At 41.3% G+C, this 16607-nt stretch overlaps 1 protein-coding gene across 12 annotated transcripts in view; it reads right to left on the reverse strand.

Annotated features, from left to right (window-relative positions):
* LOC104612904 (uncharacterized) overlaps positions 1-16607 on the reverse strand; it is a 33829-nt gene that overhangs the window by 5091 nt on the left and 12131 nt on the right. The window contains exon 1 of one of the 12 annotated variants that reach the window (XM_088900565.1): positions 8839-8922. The exons of the other annotated variants lie outside the window; for them this stretch is intronic. Within the exon in view, the coding sequence (XP_088756691.1) occupies positions 8839-8848 (10 nt within the window). The 5' untranslated portion in view covers positions 8849-8922. Of the gene's footprint in view, positions 1-8838; positions 8923-16607 lie in introns of those variants that run through there. 12 annotated transcript variants of the gene reach the window in all.

Genomic DNA, 16607 nt, shown 5'->3' on the forward strand with positions numbered 1-16607 from the left:
AGAGAAAGAGAGATCTATACAATATTTTCTTTTTTCTGATCTAGAGAAAATTAATGGAGTTCAATGCACATAATTCAAGAGCTGAATTAAATGGCTGTCAATTCAACCTTTCCAAAGAAAAAGGATCCTGAAGAAAGAAATGAAAAAATAACCCATAAACATGAGACCACCAAGTTATAAATCTGGGAAATAAATTATGGTACTATCACTCTTTTGACAGTTCAATATTATGGATTACCACTAACTTCATTTGCAAGGGTAAATACAAAATGTTCTACAAGCAGTGCTAATAGTTGTTGTGATAATATCCAATAAATGCAGTCACTGTAAAATAGCTATTATGAACCACTGTAGGCACTATAGCATCCATTAGCATGCTACTTTCAAGCAAGATAATTTCATAATTTGTTAGGAAATTAATAACATGTAGAGGGTGCTACCAAAGGAAAGATTAGTAAGTCTAATAGTACTACAAATAACATATACCTTCATAAAATTATAATAATTGAAATGGAGACACCAAACAAGATAAAGAAGGAAAAAGCATTAGGACCTGATGGTATCCCAACAGAACTGTTCGAAGGTATGGAAGAGGTAGGCTTATGGCTAATAGACCTGTTCATGGGTCGGGCCACGCTTTGCATCTATATCAACAGAACACATTCAGGCCCAGGCCTGAGCTTGGCCCTCATAGAGCCCAATGCTTGGCTAGGAAATTGAGAAAAAAATTACTCAACAACAAAACTGATTTATTTATATTAAACAATACCATAACCCAAAAATACCAAAGGATTTCATTATGGCTTGATAAAAGAGGAGGAACAAAGGAAAATATTATATATATGTATGTATATATAATACTTATTTTTTATCAATAACTCAACTTTCATTATATTAAGGAGAAAAAGATACAGAGATACAGGTTTAGGGGAGATAAGCTCTCTTAACTCATCAACCCAAAGACAAAAAATAGAGAGAAAAAAAAATTACAAGATAGCCCAGAACAAGGAGTCCCTAGTTACCCCTTGTTTGGCTAACCCATCGGCAAAGGAGTTAGTACTTCTTTTTGCCCAGTTCATCTTCACTTCAATATCATTAGTCAACCATTTGAATTTCCTCTTCTCATTGCTGTAGTTCCAAAAACTAGCAGTATCATCTTTCAGCCAATCTACTACCAATTTAGAGTCTCCCTCTACAACTAGTTGGGTGATGTTCAGTTCATTTGCCTTTTGAATTCCTTCAATAACAGCCGAAATCTCAGCCCGGAGAGAATCACCCATTCCAATTGGCCCCGAAAAAAGAGCAATTACCACACACACCTTATTTCTTAGAACACCCCCTATACCTGAGGGAACCAGATTACCCATGCTGCTTCCATCGAAACTTAATTTGAAAAATCCACTAAGAGCCCAAATAGGTAGGGATGTTTCTTTAATTGGGGCTGATCTTGCAAATTCCTTCCAATTCCTAAACAAATCATCCGCTAAGAAATCTTTAAACAGATTCAAAGACTTCAGCCAATGCATCACTCTAATCTTAATCACCTCCAGCCTCCAGGACATCCGGAAGACTTCTTTCCCTATCTAAAAAAACTCTCCCATTGAGGAGAGATGGGAGAGTTTGTGGAGGTAGGCCGTTGGAGAAAAGCTTTGAAAATTGAAACTAAGGAGCTTCTATTTGAGGAGCTGAGATTAAATGGTCAGCTGAGCTTGAAAATCAGGGAAGCAAAGAGAGGGATGGTGCTGTTAGAAGGTTTGGGGGTAATTGAAGGGTTCAAGGAGTTTGTAGAAGGTGCAAGTAACAAAGGCAAACAAAATAGTTGGAAAGAGTTTCTCTCAGAAACTGGAAGAAGGTTTGTTGTAGAGTGTAAGTGAAACCTTAAAGGTTATTTTATTTCCTTGACAGAATTTTTTGGCAAGGGTAGAAAGCAGATGGTCTGCCTCCCAGAAGGAAGGAAGAGTCAGGGGTGGAAGGCATGGGGTCTTATGTGAACTGCTGCAACGCTTGGGTGCTAAAAGAGAAGTAACAGTAAAAAGGAAGACAAGCAGTTCTACTAGTCTGGTGAGCAATAATAACCAATAGACTCTTTTAGTGACAGCTGGGGCAGGCAAATACAGAATGGGAGTAAACTTACAGAGAGGAGATTGGGAAAGTAAGCTGATAGTTAAAGCCTCAGCTCATATACTAAACTGGAGGAAAGTTGCAGATCAGTTAACAGCAAGTTTAAAGTTGAAGAGCACGTTTATTTTAACACCCTTTGAGAAGGACAAGGCTGTGCTGGATCTGCTTGAGAATAGAGTAGAAGTTGAGGCATTAAATATCCAAGCTAATCTTGGAAATCTCACAGTATCAAGATGGTGTCCGGGATCAAACTCCAAAGATTTCTTTGTTGAAGATGGAGTACTGGTGCGCATCTTAGGACTTCCCTTTAACTTGTGGAAGCAAGAAGTTGCTGAAGCCATTGCTTTGATGTGTGGAGGATCATTAGGAGGTGCCTTTTGGGGAGACCTTTGTTCAGCTTCCATTTTATTGAATGGTGTAAAACCTGAGGAGATTCCTCGGAAGATAGAGGTGCTAATTGAAGGGCTCTGTTACTCAGTATGGCTGGCTTCATCCATTGAATCGGTACTCTGGAAAGAGGCTCGTAGGGAGGGAGATGAGAAGGTTGAAGAAGAACTGTGTGGCAAGAAAGGATTGGATGATTCAAACAAGAATAGAACTTTCACTAAAATGGAAAAACAAAGGCTGGAGAAACAAAAGGGTAGCATTCAGGGGATGGGATTTAGGCGTGTGGGGAGCAGTGAAAAGTCTGGAGGGTGGCAGGTCTTTTGCACAGGTCGTAACCGGCGCCAATCTGCCTTTTTTGAACAAGGAAAAGGGGCTGGTCCAGGGAAGAACTGAACCTAGACCGGTTAAAACCAAACCGAGCCAGAGGTTGGACGCGTGTGACCCTTTTAAAAATCACGTGAGGTCGTGGTGGTTTAGGAATGGGCCAAAGCCCATGCGGAATGTTTTGGGTGCGATCAAAGGCCCAAATGGGTCAGCGGGCCCGACCCAGTTTTTTAAAAAGGCGTGTGAGCCTTTAGTGAACCACGTGACTGGGGACACGACTTTGATAGACGAGGTTAACGGTCTATCATCGTCCCCAGTCGCGAGACAGGGGTGGAAACGCGCGCAGTGCCGGAAAGTGGAGAAGAAGCCCGAGCTGCAGTGGATTTCGCGACAAAGGCTGAAGGAGCTTAGCCCCTGCGACGCCCCTCAGAGAGGCCGAAGCCAAGATACGCTAGGGGAATAACTGAAGAGAACGAAGAGAAGAATGAAGGCTGGGTGCAATGCAATGAAGGTGATGAAGAATCGGAGGACTTTTCTGTTGATGGTACTAGCGTGGCCAGTGTAAATGACGAAGGCAGTTGTGCTGGAGGTGACATGGATGGGTGGAATATTGCAAGTTTATTCCAGGGTGAAGATTGTAAGCGGCTCAACTCAGTCCCAAGATCACAGAGTGTGCAAGGATTATCAGAAGGGGCAGACCGAGAGAACCGGAAGCAGAGCAGGAACACACCATCTAGGGGTGAACCAGGGGTAGAATGGAAAGATCACCAGGGTGACCAAAGGATGGAAGTACTTCCCAACCAACTCAGGGAGATAGACGTTTACCAACCTCTAGAACAAGAGAGGGAGGCAGGTAGTAGTCCTCTTCTAGCTTGTCCATTAGTCCCAGGTAACCAAGTGATTTCGGTTTGTTCTACTAATGTGTCTCCTGTGTCTTTGGTTCCAGATTCCATTCCTGTTCCATGTTCTATAGCCCATGAATATGTAGCCGAGCCAGCAGACGGGCTCTCCGAGGAGGGGGAGAGGGGAAGGAAGGATTGTGGGAAGGTGCCGGAAGGAAGGTATAGGAGTGAAAAAGTGTGGGAAATCATTGAAAGAGTGTTTAAGGAAGTGGAAGGAAAGCTGATCTAGAGGAGGGAAGGGGAGGAAGGAAGAGGGGAGGGGATAGTGGAGAGGAGGGAAAGGAATGAGGGTAGAGATGGAGAGGACTACGGGGGGAGAGCAAGGAAGGAGGGAGGTAATAGGAAAGGGAGGGAGGATGGAGAGGAAAGAATAGAGGTGGGACCAGAGGAGAGGAAGAAAAGACAGGTGGACAAAGTTGGAGGAGATTTTATAGGAAAGGTAGGGTTGGGCTGCAAGTTGGAAGATTTGAATGTGTTGAAAGAAAGCTTACAGAAGAGGAAGGAGAAGATTAGAATAAAGAAGAGGAGATTGAGTGAAGTAGAGAGATTGAAGAGATGTAGGAGACAAGAGGCTCGAGGTAAAAGGAGATAGAAGGAAAGGGGATAGTAGTGGTAGGTGGCAAGGGGTGTAAAAAGAAGCGGAATGAAGATTCTTAGTTGGAATGTGAGGGGAATTGAGAGTGCAAGGAAGAGAGCGACAATAAAAGAGGTAATAAGACGGTGTGACCCAGACATTATGTTGCTGCAAGAATCCAAGAGAATGGAGTTTAATGATAAATGGGCAAGGAGTGTATGGAAAGCCAGGGGAATTAGCTAGGTGGCTGCTCCCTCGTGGGGTGCTTCCGGGGGGATTGTAACAATGTGGAAGAGGGACGTGGTGGAAGGTCTGGAGGAGCTGATCGGAAAGTACTCGGTGTCTATGAAGTTTAAGCAGCAAGAGGATGACTATTTGTGGGTGCTCACAAATGTTTACGAACCGAATGACTATAGAGAGAGAGAGAGAGGAGTTGTGGGAGGAATTGGTTGATATTAGAGGGTTGTGGGACGGGCCTTGGTGCATGGGTGGGGATTTCAATGTGATCAAATTCTCGGAGGAGTCCAATAAGGTTAATCAGAGAGTGACAAAAAGCATGAGGAAGTTTAACAGTTTTGTGGATGCCTTTGAGCTTAAAGAGATTTCCCTAGCCCATAAGACATTTACGTGGTCAAATCTCCAATCTAGACCCATTTGCTCTAAGTTGGATAGATTCCTGTTCTCTTTGGATTGGGAAGAACATTGGGGAACCTTGGCTTCTAGAGCTCTCCCAAGGGTGACCTCAGATCACTGGCCCATAGTGTTATGTAAGGAGGAAAGAAGGTGTGGAGGTCCTACTCCCTTTAGATTTGAAAATATGTGGTTACTTCACCCAGGGTTTACTAACAAAGTGAGGGAGTGGTGGCATGACTGTGGGAGGGGATGAGATTCCATAAGAAACTACAATTCTTGAAAGCAAGAATCAAGGAGTGGAATTTGATAGAGTTCGGGAGGATAGAAGAAAGAAAGGGAGACCTGATGGATAAGATTGAAAGCCTTGACTATAAAGAAGAAATGGGAGAATTTGGAGAGGAAGACAATGATCTCAGAAGAGATTTGAGAAGACAACTAAAGGAGTGACTGCACAAGGAGGAAACTAGTTGGAGGCAAAAATCTCGATGTAAATGGTTGCAAGAGGGAGACAGGAACACTAGGTATTTCCATTCTCTAGCAGATGGCAAGAGAAGAAAGAACTTTATCTCCAAATTGGTAGTAGATGGAGTTGAGTTAGTACAACAAGAGGAGATTGCCAGGGCCTGTGTGGAGCACTTCAAATCTATTCTAAGAAGGCTTGTGAGTAGAAGGGTGTGGGTAGAAAGTTTGGACTGGCCAGATGTAGGGGTGGAGAATAGGAGAAGGTTGGAAAGAAGCTTTAATCTAGAAGAGATCGAGGTTGTGTTTTCTATGGATAGAACAAAAGCTCCAGGGCCGAACGGGTTCACAATGGCTTTTTATCAGGACTGTTGGGATATCTTGATAGATGATCTCTTGCGGGTGTTTGAGGAGTTTTTCAGGAGAGGAATTGTCAATCCGGGTGTGAACTCTACATTTATAGCCTTAATTCCAAAAAAGAAAGATGCATCCCACCCGAAGGATTTTAGGCCAATTAGCTTGTACAAGATCATTGCAAAAGTGTTGTCTTTGAGGCTGAAGAAGGTACTGCCAAATATCATTGCACACTACCAAGGAGCCTTTGTGAGTGGAAGACAAATAACTGATCAGATCTTAATTGCTAATGAGAGTGTGGAGAACCTTAAGAGGGAGAAGAACAAAGGAGTGGTCTGTAAGTTGGACTTGGAAAAGGCTTACTGGGACTTCTTGAGGAAAGTTCTGACTAAATTTGGGTTTGGGGTTAGATGGTGTAAGTGGATCATGGGCTGTGTCCGGAGTTGTCATTATTCAATGCTAGTGAATGGGACAGTGGTAGACTTCTTTCCAGCTAGTAGGGGTATAAGACAAGGAGACCCCCTGTCTCCTTTCTTGTTCATTCTAATTGCGGAGGTTTTGGGGAAATTGATTCACAGAGCAGATTCTAAGGGGATCATTAGAGGCTGGAGAGTTGGGAGGGTGGAAACCCCCCTCACTCACCTACAATTTGCTGATGACACGATTCTGTTTTGTGAATGCGGTAATGTGAGCTTTATCAGAAACTTGAAGTTGGTGATACAACTGTTTGAGCAAATGTCTAACTTGAAGATTAACCTTGGGAAAAGCTGTGTAGTGGGGGTGAATTTGGAGGAGGGAGAGATCAGGGAGAGTGCTGAAGTGCTGGGGTGTGAAGTTTCGGGGTGGCCTTTGAATTACTTAGGGTTGCCATTAGGTGATAATCCCATGAGAGAGAGCTTTTGGAACCCGGTGATGGAAAGGTTTGAAAAAAGACGGGTATCCTGGAAAAAGAACTACCTCTCTCTCAGTGGGAGAATTACACTAATTAAGGCCACACTTGCTAACTTACCCATCTTTTTCCTGTCAGTGTTTAAAATCCCAGTGAAGGTTGCTAACAGATTAGAGAAGCTAATGAGAGATTTCCTGTGGGAGCCGGGAGAGGAGAAGAGGGATCATAGAGTTAATTGGGAGATAGTATGTAGGAGTAAGTCTTGTGGTGGCTTGTGGCTTGGGGCTTGGGAGTATTAAGAGAAGGAATATGACTCTGTTGGGGAAGTGGTTGTGGAGGTTCCCTATGGAGAAGGAGAAGCTATGGGCTAGAATAGTGGCAAGTATACATGGGCTGGAGCACAATGGATGGGACGCTGAAATTAGAGCTAGGACCACAAGCAATTCTCCTTGGAAAGCCATTCATGACCTGCTACCAGTTTTCTCCCCTAATATCAGGTATGACTTGAATTCCGGTAACTCTATAAAATTTTGGGAACAAACCTGGGTGGGGAGTGCCCCTTTAAAGGATCAGTTTCCTTCTTTGTTTGCTCTTTCTGATTTGAAAAATGAGCCAATCTCGTCTTTCACCACCCTGTCCTCTTCCACTTCTGGGATTGGGGGGAACTTGGGTCTAAGAAGGGATTTGAGGGACTCAAACCTCGACAGTATTTCGAGCCCTATTGCTCTTCTTGATAACGTTGTCTTAGACCCCACTAGGGCGGATTCTAGAATTTGGACACCTACCCTTAGTGGCATCTTCTCTTGTGCTTCGTTCTTCAAAGTCTTAAGTCAGTCCACCAGTCCTACCTTCCCCCCTTTCCCTGTTGGTGAGGTTTGGTGCAGAGCAATACCTCCTAGAGTTGGTAGTTTTTGTTGGGAAGCCTATCTGGAAAGAATCAACACTGGTGATCTACTCCAAAAGAAGAGACCCTGCTTGTCACCTCAGTGGTGTGTTCTGTGCAAAGTGGATGGGGAGACTGGTTTTCACCTACTGGTGTCTTGCCACTTTGCGAGGTCAATTTGAGATTGGGCTTACTCCTTATTTGGAAGCAGTTGGAATCCCCCATCAGATTTACAGGGCCTTTTCTCCCCTTCCTTCTTCAGGTGGCGGATAAAAAGGGGAAGGATAATGTGGAGAGGACTAAGGGCTGCAGTATGTTGGACATTGTGGGAAGAAAGAAACTCCAGGATATTCTCAGAAACCCAGAGAGGAGCAGCAGATCTGAGGGCTATCATACATATTAGGGCAGTACAGTGGATGAAATCTTTGGAACTATTCACAGATTACACTGTGGATGACGTGTTGAGGAAGTGGGGTGAAATTGCAAATTGCACACAGACCAAGTCAGAAATGAATGTGGTTTGGACTCCCCCACCTAGTGGATTCTTGAAATTAAACTTTGATGGGTGTAGTAGGGGAAATCCGGGACAATCAAGGATTGGGGGTGTTTTTAGGGACAAAAATGGGGTCATCTCTGCCATGTTCTCAGGCCCAATTGGAGTGGGTGACTCCCTTAGAGCTGAGATCTTTGCAGTTATGGAAGGAGTCCGGAAAGCTAAGGAGTTGAACATCAAGAAACTCATAATTGAAGGGGATTCAGAGGTGGTGATAGGGTGGCTGACTAAAGATCAAAATGGTTTATGGAAGTACAATAATGAGAAGAGGAAATTCAAGTGGCTGGTATGGGAGATGGAAGTTAAGACATGTTGGGTTAAAAGATCGGCTAATTCCCTAGCTGACGGTTTAGCTAAACAAGGGGCAGAAAGGGATTCACTGTTTTGGGCTAAGCTGTAACTTTAGTGTCCTCTTTTCTTTTTTCCTTTCATGAGGCTCTTTGTGGCTCTTGGAAGATAAGTGTGTTTGTCTTCCTCTTGTAAATTCTTTATTGATGATTTACTGATGATTTAATGAAAGTGTTATTGATCAAAAAAAAAAAAAACTCCCATTCCTTTCTTCCATAGTCCAGCATGCAACAGCTCTGATACATCTCCACATGACTTTCCCTCTCTTTTTTGACCAGCTAAGCATAGAGGGGGCAAACAGACTTTGTACATCTGGTGGAGGTGGCTATCTGCACCCAAACAAAGAAAAACACCACTCCCAAATGTGATTAGTAAAAGAGCAAGAAATCAGTAAATGGTAACCAGTCTCACCTTCAACCATATAAAGAACACATCAATGAGAAGATAAGTGACTCTTAGGCCTCTTTCTTTGAAGTAGATCACAAGTGTTGACTCTTTCCAGGATTGCTTCCCAACAGAAACCAATATCACCTTCAACCCTGCAAAGAACACATCAGTGAGTAGATAAGTGACTCTTAGGCCTCTTTCTTTGCAGTTGATCACAAGTGTTGACTCTTTCCAGAATTGCTTCCCAACAGAAAATCCCACCCCTCAAAGGAATAGGTTTGCACCAAACTTCCTTTACCAGAAAAGGCTGCCCTAACTTATCCGATGGATGGAGTAAGCTTTGAAGTAAGATGAACAAGAAAAAATCCTAGAAGCTGACAAAATCCATACCCTGCTACCGGATTTAGTGGGACCTAAAAAAATTCATTCAAGAATATTAAGAAGAGACAAGGTAATATTCAATTCTGACCCCCTAACTGCTCTTCTAAATCCCAAACCCCGAAGAAGTTTGTGAGGGTACCAAGAAGCTAGAAAGGGGCTTATTTTTCAGATTAGATAAAGCAAACAAGGATGGGGGTTGATCCTTCAAGGAGAATCCCAATCCAGACTTCTTCCCAAAAATTAGTGAGGTTACCAAAGTGCAAATCATACCTTGCCCAAGACAAGAAGAGAGGAAAATAGGCTTGGATGGCTTTCCATGGAGAAGCCCTTGTAGTCCTAGCCGAGATTCCAACATCCCATCCATTGCTTGCGAACCCATGAATACTCACCACAACCTTTGTCCACAACTTCTCTTTTTCTACGGGAAGCCTTCATAACAACTTACCAGACAATGCCACATTCCTCTTTTGAACATTCTTTAGACCTAGGCCTCCACATTCTTTACTTCTACTCACCAGGTCCCACGTAAACCTATGACCCTATTTCTCCTCACCTAGGTCCCACTGAAAATCCCTCATTAACTTTTCCAACCTCATGGAAATCCTCCCTGCACTTTAAATACTAACATAAAGTATATCGAAAGGTTGGCTAAGGTAGATTTTATCGAAGTGGCTCTCCCCCCTCCCAAAGACAAATAATTTCTCTTCCATGAGGCTAGCAGCACTAGCCGCTTTTCAAATCTCTCTTTCACCGAGTCCTAGAAATTTTGTCTCATTGGATTATCCCCAAGAGGCAACACCAAAGACTTCATTGGCTAGGGTAGATTTCTAGAGTCTGCTCTAGTGACTAATCTTCCCAGGGCATCTGCTATCAAGGTAAACAAAAAAAGAGAAAGGGGATCTCCTTGCCTTATTCCCCTTAAAGCTAGGAAGAAATCCACCACTGTCCCATTGACCAAAATGGAATAGTGACAGGTTCTAACACACCTCATCACCCACTTGCACCATTTATCTTCAAAAGACAAAGTTCATCATTACCTGGAGAAAAAAGGACCAGCCCACCAAATCTTAAGCTTTTTCCAAGTCCAATTTACACACCACACCTCTCTTCCCAGATCTTTTGAAATACTCCACACTTTCATTTACTATTAGGATTTGATCAATAATTTGTCTTCCCTCCACAAATATATCTTATATATGCTTTATTATATAAAATATGATCAGGTTGGATAGTTGGACTCGAGCTTAGGCTTGGATGTGGACCTAAATTCATGTCCAAGCCCAACTAAGAGTGGGGCGAGCTGGCCCATCGGGCTACCCAGCTCATAAATGGGTCTAACGGCTAACTAAACTATTTAATAAGATAATGAAAACAAAGAAGATGCTAGGTAATGATAACAAAGTTGCAATAATTATCATGGAATTAAACTCATGAACATACTATGAAACTTTGGGAAAGAATAATTAAGCAAAGGTTACCATGTATTCATTGATCTAGAGAAAGCATACGATAGAGTCCCTAGAGAGATAATATTGTGGGTTTTGGAAGAAAAAGGAATAGCAGATAGGTATATTGACCTGACTATGTACGAGGATGCAAAACCCAATGTTAGAACACCTTTGGGAGAGACATCGGGTTTTATAGTTACAATGGGTCGCCACCAAGGTTCAGCACTTGGTCCTTATTTATTTGCACAACTTATTTATAGTTACAATGGTCTCCACAATGGTGCTTGATGTTTACTGATTGCATATATTAATTGATGAAAGTAACAAAGGATTATATGCAAAATTAGGTTTTTGGACTACATTATTAGTAAGAGGTTTTAACAATGAGTGCAAACCAAGGCACATGTGGTTCAATAATTCCATAACAAAGGAGAGATTGAAGATATTGCTCATAAAATTAGAGCAGGATGGGCAAAACAGAAGGGTGCATCTGGAGTCATGTCATGTGATAGGGAAATACCACTTCAGCTAAAAGGAAAGTTATAAAAAAAAAAAAAAAAACAGTTGTAAGGCCAGCTATATTATATGGAGCCAAGTGTTGGGCAATTAGTAAACAGCATGTCCAATAACTGAGTGTAGCAGAAATGTAATGCTTAGATATATGAGAGGTAAAACTAGAAGTAGCTCATACAAAGGAACCTAGGAGTAGCTCTAGTAGGTGATAACATGAGAGGAAGTAGAGTGAGATGGTTTGGTCACATGCATAGAAGACAAGTTGAAGTGGCTAGCCGCTAGAAAAGACAAGAACAGATTGAAAAGGATTTCGATGGAAGAAGAAGAGCTAGGCACCCATAATTTAATGATTGATATGGCACTAAATAAAACAAAATGGTGAAAAAGGATTCATGTCCAACCCCATATAGTTGGGAATCTCGTGACAAACTTAAGGCTGCTCTTTGTAACAATAAATGGTTACCAAGGGGTGGGAAGAAAACAATTGTTTTGGGCTATTCTGTAATTTGATTTGTATTTTGTTTTCTAGGGGAGGGTTAAAAGAGTTTACCCCTCCCATAATCGCCTTTGTACTTCCCATTATTGATCAAAAAAACAAGAAATGGTGACATTTTTAGGAATGTAGCACAAAACAAAGGTGATTTGTCAGGGGAGTCAGATGCAGTCTTGCAGACTTAGAAGTGGGCAAGAGTCACAGGACTGTCTAAAGTTCTCAAACAAGAAGGAGATCCGAGTAGCATGGAAGATTTTTTGATGTTCCTAATGCTAAGATAGGTAGTGTGGTTTTTGAGGTTAAAGAATTTGGGGATGAGATTGTTGAAAACAAACAAGAGGCTCTGACCTGCAAGAATAATGCTGTTGGTGACATTGGCGTCTCTCAATCTGAAGGTTTGGTAAAGCCTCAGGCCTTGTTTGATGCGTTCTTAGAGTTCAGTGTTCTAGCAGAGATGCAGATCAGGGTCATAATTCAGATGGCTTAAATAGTGGGATTATGAAACTATAAAAAATGGTGGGATTATGGTGTCAATTAGAGAAGATCCTCTAGATAAAGATAAGAGTGTGATGATATTGGGGTCAATGCAAAGGTTCTAAGAATCATTGTCCGATCCACATAACCAAATTATTTTTAGGCAGAAAAGTAGTCTTTGTGGGACAGGTCCTTGTAAGCATTTAACAGGATCTATAAGAGGAAGGGTGTTAAGGGCAGTCTTCACATCTCTAAGAAGTCCTATGGGCATTTGTTGACCAAACAAGTGGATTTTCTCTGTGATCTAACACCAGTTGGGAATTCTGGTGGTGTGTTGAGAATGGAAACTAATAAAGGAGAGTGCTTTACAAATGGTATCTTGGAGGCTAGGAGGATGTGTCTAGAAAGGACTGTTCAGCAGCATTATGCCCTAAATATCTTTTTGTTTTTTTATCAATAACAATGAATTTTATTAATGATTGAGAAAATCAGAATTACAAGGGAAGGAGCTAAAGAATCTTAACTCCCAACTACCCACAGTACATCCTAACCATGAAACAATTACAAAACAGCCCAAAAGATAGAGTTTCTGTTCACCCCTTGCCTGGCTAGACCATCTGCCAATGCATTTGCACTTCTCTTTATCCATGTACAATGAATTTCAATGTCCTTGGTGAGCTATTTGAACTTCTCTTTTCATTGCTGTATTTCCAGAGCATAGAACTGTCCTCTTTTAGCCAATTCACCACAATTTCAGAATCACCTTCTATGATCAACTTTTTAATATTCATTTCCTTGACCCTTTGTATCCCTTCAAGAGCTCCTAGAATCTCAGCCCTCAAGTAATCTCCCACCCCAATTGGACCAGAATACATGGCTAACAAATTCCCTTTTTCATCCCTTATCACTCCCCCTACTCCGGAGGGCCCTGGATTGCCTATGCTGCTACCATCAAAGTTCAGTTTGGCAAACCCATGAGGTGGAGGTATCCAGTAGGAAATTAAGGTCTTCTTAATTGAGCCTGAATCTGCATTCTCCTTCCAACTTCTTATCATCTTATCAACTGAGAACACTGTAAACAATTCCAATTTTCTCAACCAATGTATCACCCTAATGTGGATAGTCTCCAGAATTTCTTCCAAACTTCTCTACTTATTTGAGAATATCCTTGAGTTTCTCTCCTCCCAAACAGTCCAACACACCGCAGCCCTACCACATCTCCACATGATCTTGGCCCTTTTGGTTGGTCAGTTTGGCATGGAAGTAAATAAGCTTTGCACTGTGTCCTAAATATCTAACGAAGAGAATCTGTTAAAAGAAAGTTATAATCAAAGTTTGATGGCTGAAAAATTGCTGACACTGAGAACTTAGAAAAAGGTATCAACAAGATATATGTGAAAGATTCAGGGGAAGATCTGGAGGGTGTATTAGATCAATGAAAGGATGATAATGATCATTTAATTGATAGAGTTAGAAAAGTAGATGATGAAAAAGATTTAGAGAAGGTGGGAGACTCTTTAAGGGCCGAATTACTGGCTGCTGTACAAGGAATCCAGCTTGCAAATCAGCTAGGCATAGAGCATCTGATTATTGAAGGGGATTCCCAGGTGATAATGGGTTGGCTGAAGGATCCAGACACTGATTTGGGGTTTTGGGAGATCTTCTCAAAAAGGTTAAATGGTTAACAAGGAATATGACAATCAGAGTTCAGTGGGTAGGCAGATCAGCAAACTCATTGGCTGATTCACTTGCAAAACAAGGGTTTTCCCGGGATACTTTATTTTGGGCTTCAGTGTAATTTCTTCTGTACTTATAATTCTGTAATTAGCCTTAAAGGAAAAGTCGCATCTCGTGCCTTTCCATGGGTTGCATGTAACTCTTATTTGCTGGTTTAATAAAACTTCACTCATTTATCAAAAAAAAAAAAAAAAAGATTTAGAGAAGGTGACTGATAGAGAAGTCCAAGTTGATAAGAAATTGGGACTTTAATGGAGCTTGAAAACATAGAATTCTAGCTGATGAAATTTAATAAGCACAGGAGGTGTGTCATAAGATGGTAGAGAGACAGATGGTTGGATTTGAGGGGAGGGGTTGTAAATTCATTGTTGCATGGGAGGAATTGGGTGGAACCTAAGCAGTTTAGGTGTTGTGGCATAAGCAGTTGAGTTTGTTTATTTGGATTTGGAGTGGGGGAGTGCAAAATGAGTGGAGAGGTTTTGGGGTGTGTGTGTGTGTGGCACTGGCAGTTGCTGTGGGATGATATCTCACCTCCTGTCTCTTTGTAATACTTTTTCTAGTTTAATAAATTATATCTTTATTAATAAAAATTAGCAAATAATAATAATAAGCCTGGAATTATAATATTAGTTAAATTAAGATTAAGCTTCAAGTTGTAATTTGAAAGTAGATTAGCTCATCCATGCATTAATCTCCAATAGTCTTGGTAGTATTAACCATGTTGGCAGACTTTACTGGTCATTCAATTGCATATTTCCAACTGATTTATTAATTATAATTCAGTCATGCCCCTAGCATACTTAATACTGTAATAAATATTATTTGAAGGAATCTAGGGGTAATTCCAATAGGTAATAATATGAGAGAAAGTAGATTAAGATGGTTTTTTTACATGCATAAAAGATCATCAACTGAACCTGTATTCTATTGCAAATTGACAGGGCTAGAAGGGCTAGGGGTGGACCAAAAAGGACATAGGTTTAAGTAATAAGAAATGATTCAAGCACTCATAAAATTAAAAGGAATATGGCATTAAACAGAACGCAATGGCGAAACAGGATTTATGTAGCCAACCCCATAGAGTTGGAATTAGCCTTGGATGATGATGATGACTTAGACCAATAGGGTCTCTAAGTACTAGACCTGACACTATTATTGATCAGGGTTACTGGGTCAGACCCGTCAAGACTTTATTATACTTTACAAGCCTTTAGTTTAGTAATTTGACAATAAACCCGCCATATCTCCACTCATAAAAAACAAAAAAAAAAAAACTGCAATATTTCTTGCTCTCTTTTCAGAATATCTTATATTTTGCCTAAATAAATTTTAGGCATCTTTTATTAAGTAATAACAGATAAACCATAAGAAACAAAACGTTGGGGATATGAGAGTATCCATGTCATGTGCTAGTGTGTGTGCATGTTATTTTTTTTTTTTGATAAATGATTGAAATTTTATTCAAGAAATTCAATAAGATATTACAATACAGACTGCCCAAAGGAGGGGCACGAGCTGGTGCCTCTCCACAACAACAACAATGTACTACCTCAGACTAGTAACAAAAAATTTACAAAGCTGCCCAGAATAAACGTTCCCTTGATACCCCTTGTTTAGCTAACCCATCCGCTATGGTGTTAGCTGTTCTACCCACCCACTGAAAATTAACATTCATGTTCCTTGAGAACCATTTAGCTTTCCTCATAATATCCCTGTAGCACCAAATCACTGAATCTGGATTTTTTAACCAACCCACAACAACTTTGGAATCTCCTTCAATAATCAAATTCTGAACTCCTAACTGGTCCGCAATCTGAATGCCTTATACTGCCGCTAGAAGCTTAGCTCTAATAGAGTCTCCTATACCCACGGAGCCTGAGAATAAAGCTAAAATATTACTATCTTTATCTCTCAACACCCCACCAATCCCTGATGGACCCGGATTTCCTTGGCTGCTACCATCAAAATTCAGCTTTGTCCAATCTTCTGAAAAAGGTACCCACACATCTGGTACCCTGTTCTTTCTGTTACTGCTACTAGCCACAGCCATCCAGTTCCTCCACATGTCATCAAAGGAATATAATTTAAAGGAATCTAATGATCTCAGCCAATGGATTGCCCTGGTCATAATGCAATCCTTTACATTCTGATCATTTCTCTCCTTCTCTTGGAATATCCTCGCATTTCTTTCTTCCCAAATTGTCCACAAAGCAGCAGCTCTAATGCTCCTCCACATTGTTTTACCAATTTTTGTGGACCACACAAAGAAGGAAGGATCAAAGATCTGATCTATGGCTGTGGTCAAATTCCATCTACAACCAAACAAAGCATAGATCCAACCCCAAATAGCAACAGAAAAAGAACAGGTTAAAAGTAAGTGAGAGCAATCCTCACCATTAGCCCTGCAAAGTACACACCAATTAGGAGACAAACACATAGAAGGCCTTCTCTTCTGCAGTAAGTCTGAAGTGTTGATTTTCCTATAGAACACCTCCCAACAGAACATAATAATTTTAGGAGGTACAGGTTTAGACCAAATCTCCTTAGCTGGGAAACCCGCTTGTCCCAAGGGAGAGCAAAGGGACTTAAAAAAGGAAGCACATGTGAAGTAACCTTTTGGGTTTGAAGACCAAAGTCCCACATCAGAACTGGAAGGATCCAGAAAACACTTTCAAATAGTGACAAAAGGTCTGAGACACAGGAGAGTTCATGATCCTCAAATCCCTACGAAACCCAAAGTCCCAACT

Source organism: Nelumbo nucifera, chromosome 3 (assembly GCF_055504915.1).
Source record: "Nelumbo nucifera cultivar China Antique chromosome 3, China Antique-T2T, whole genome shotgun sequence".
Lineage (NCBI taxonomy): Eukaryota > Viridiplantae > Streptophyta > Magnoliopsida > Proteales > Nelumbonaceae > Nelumbo > Nelumbo nucifera.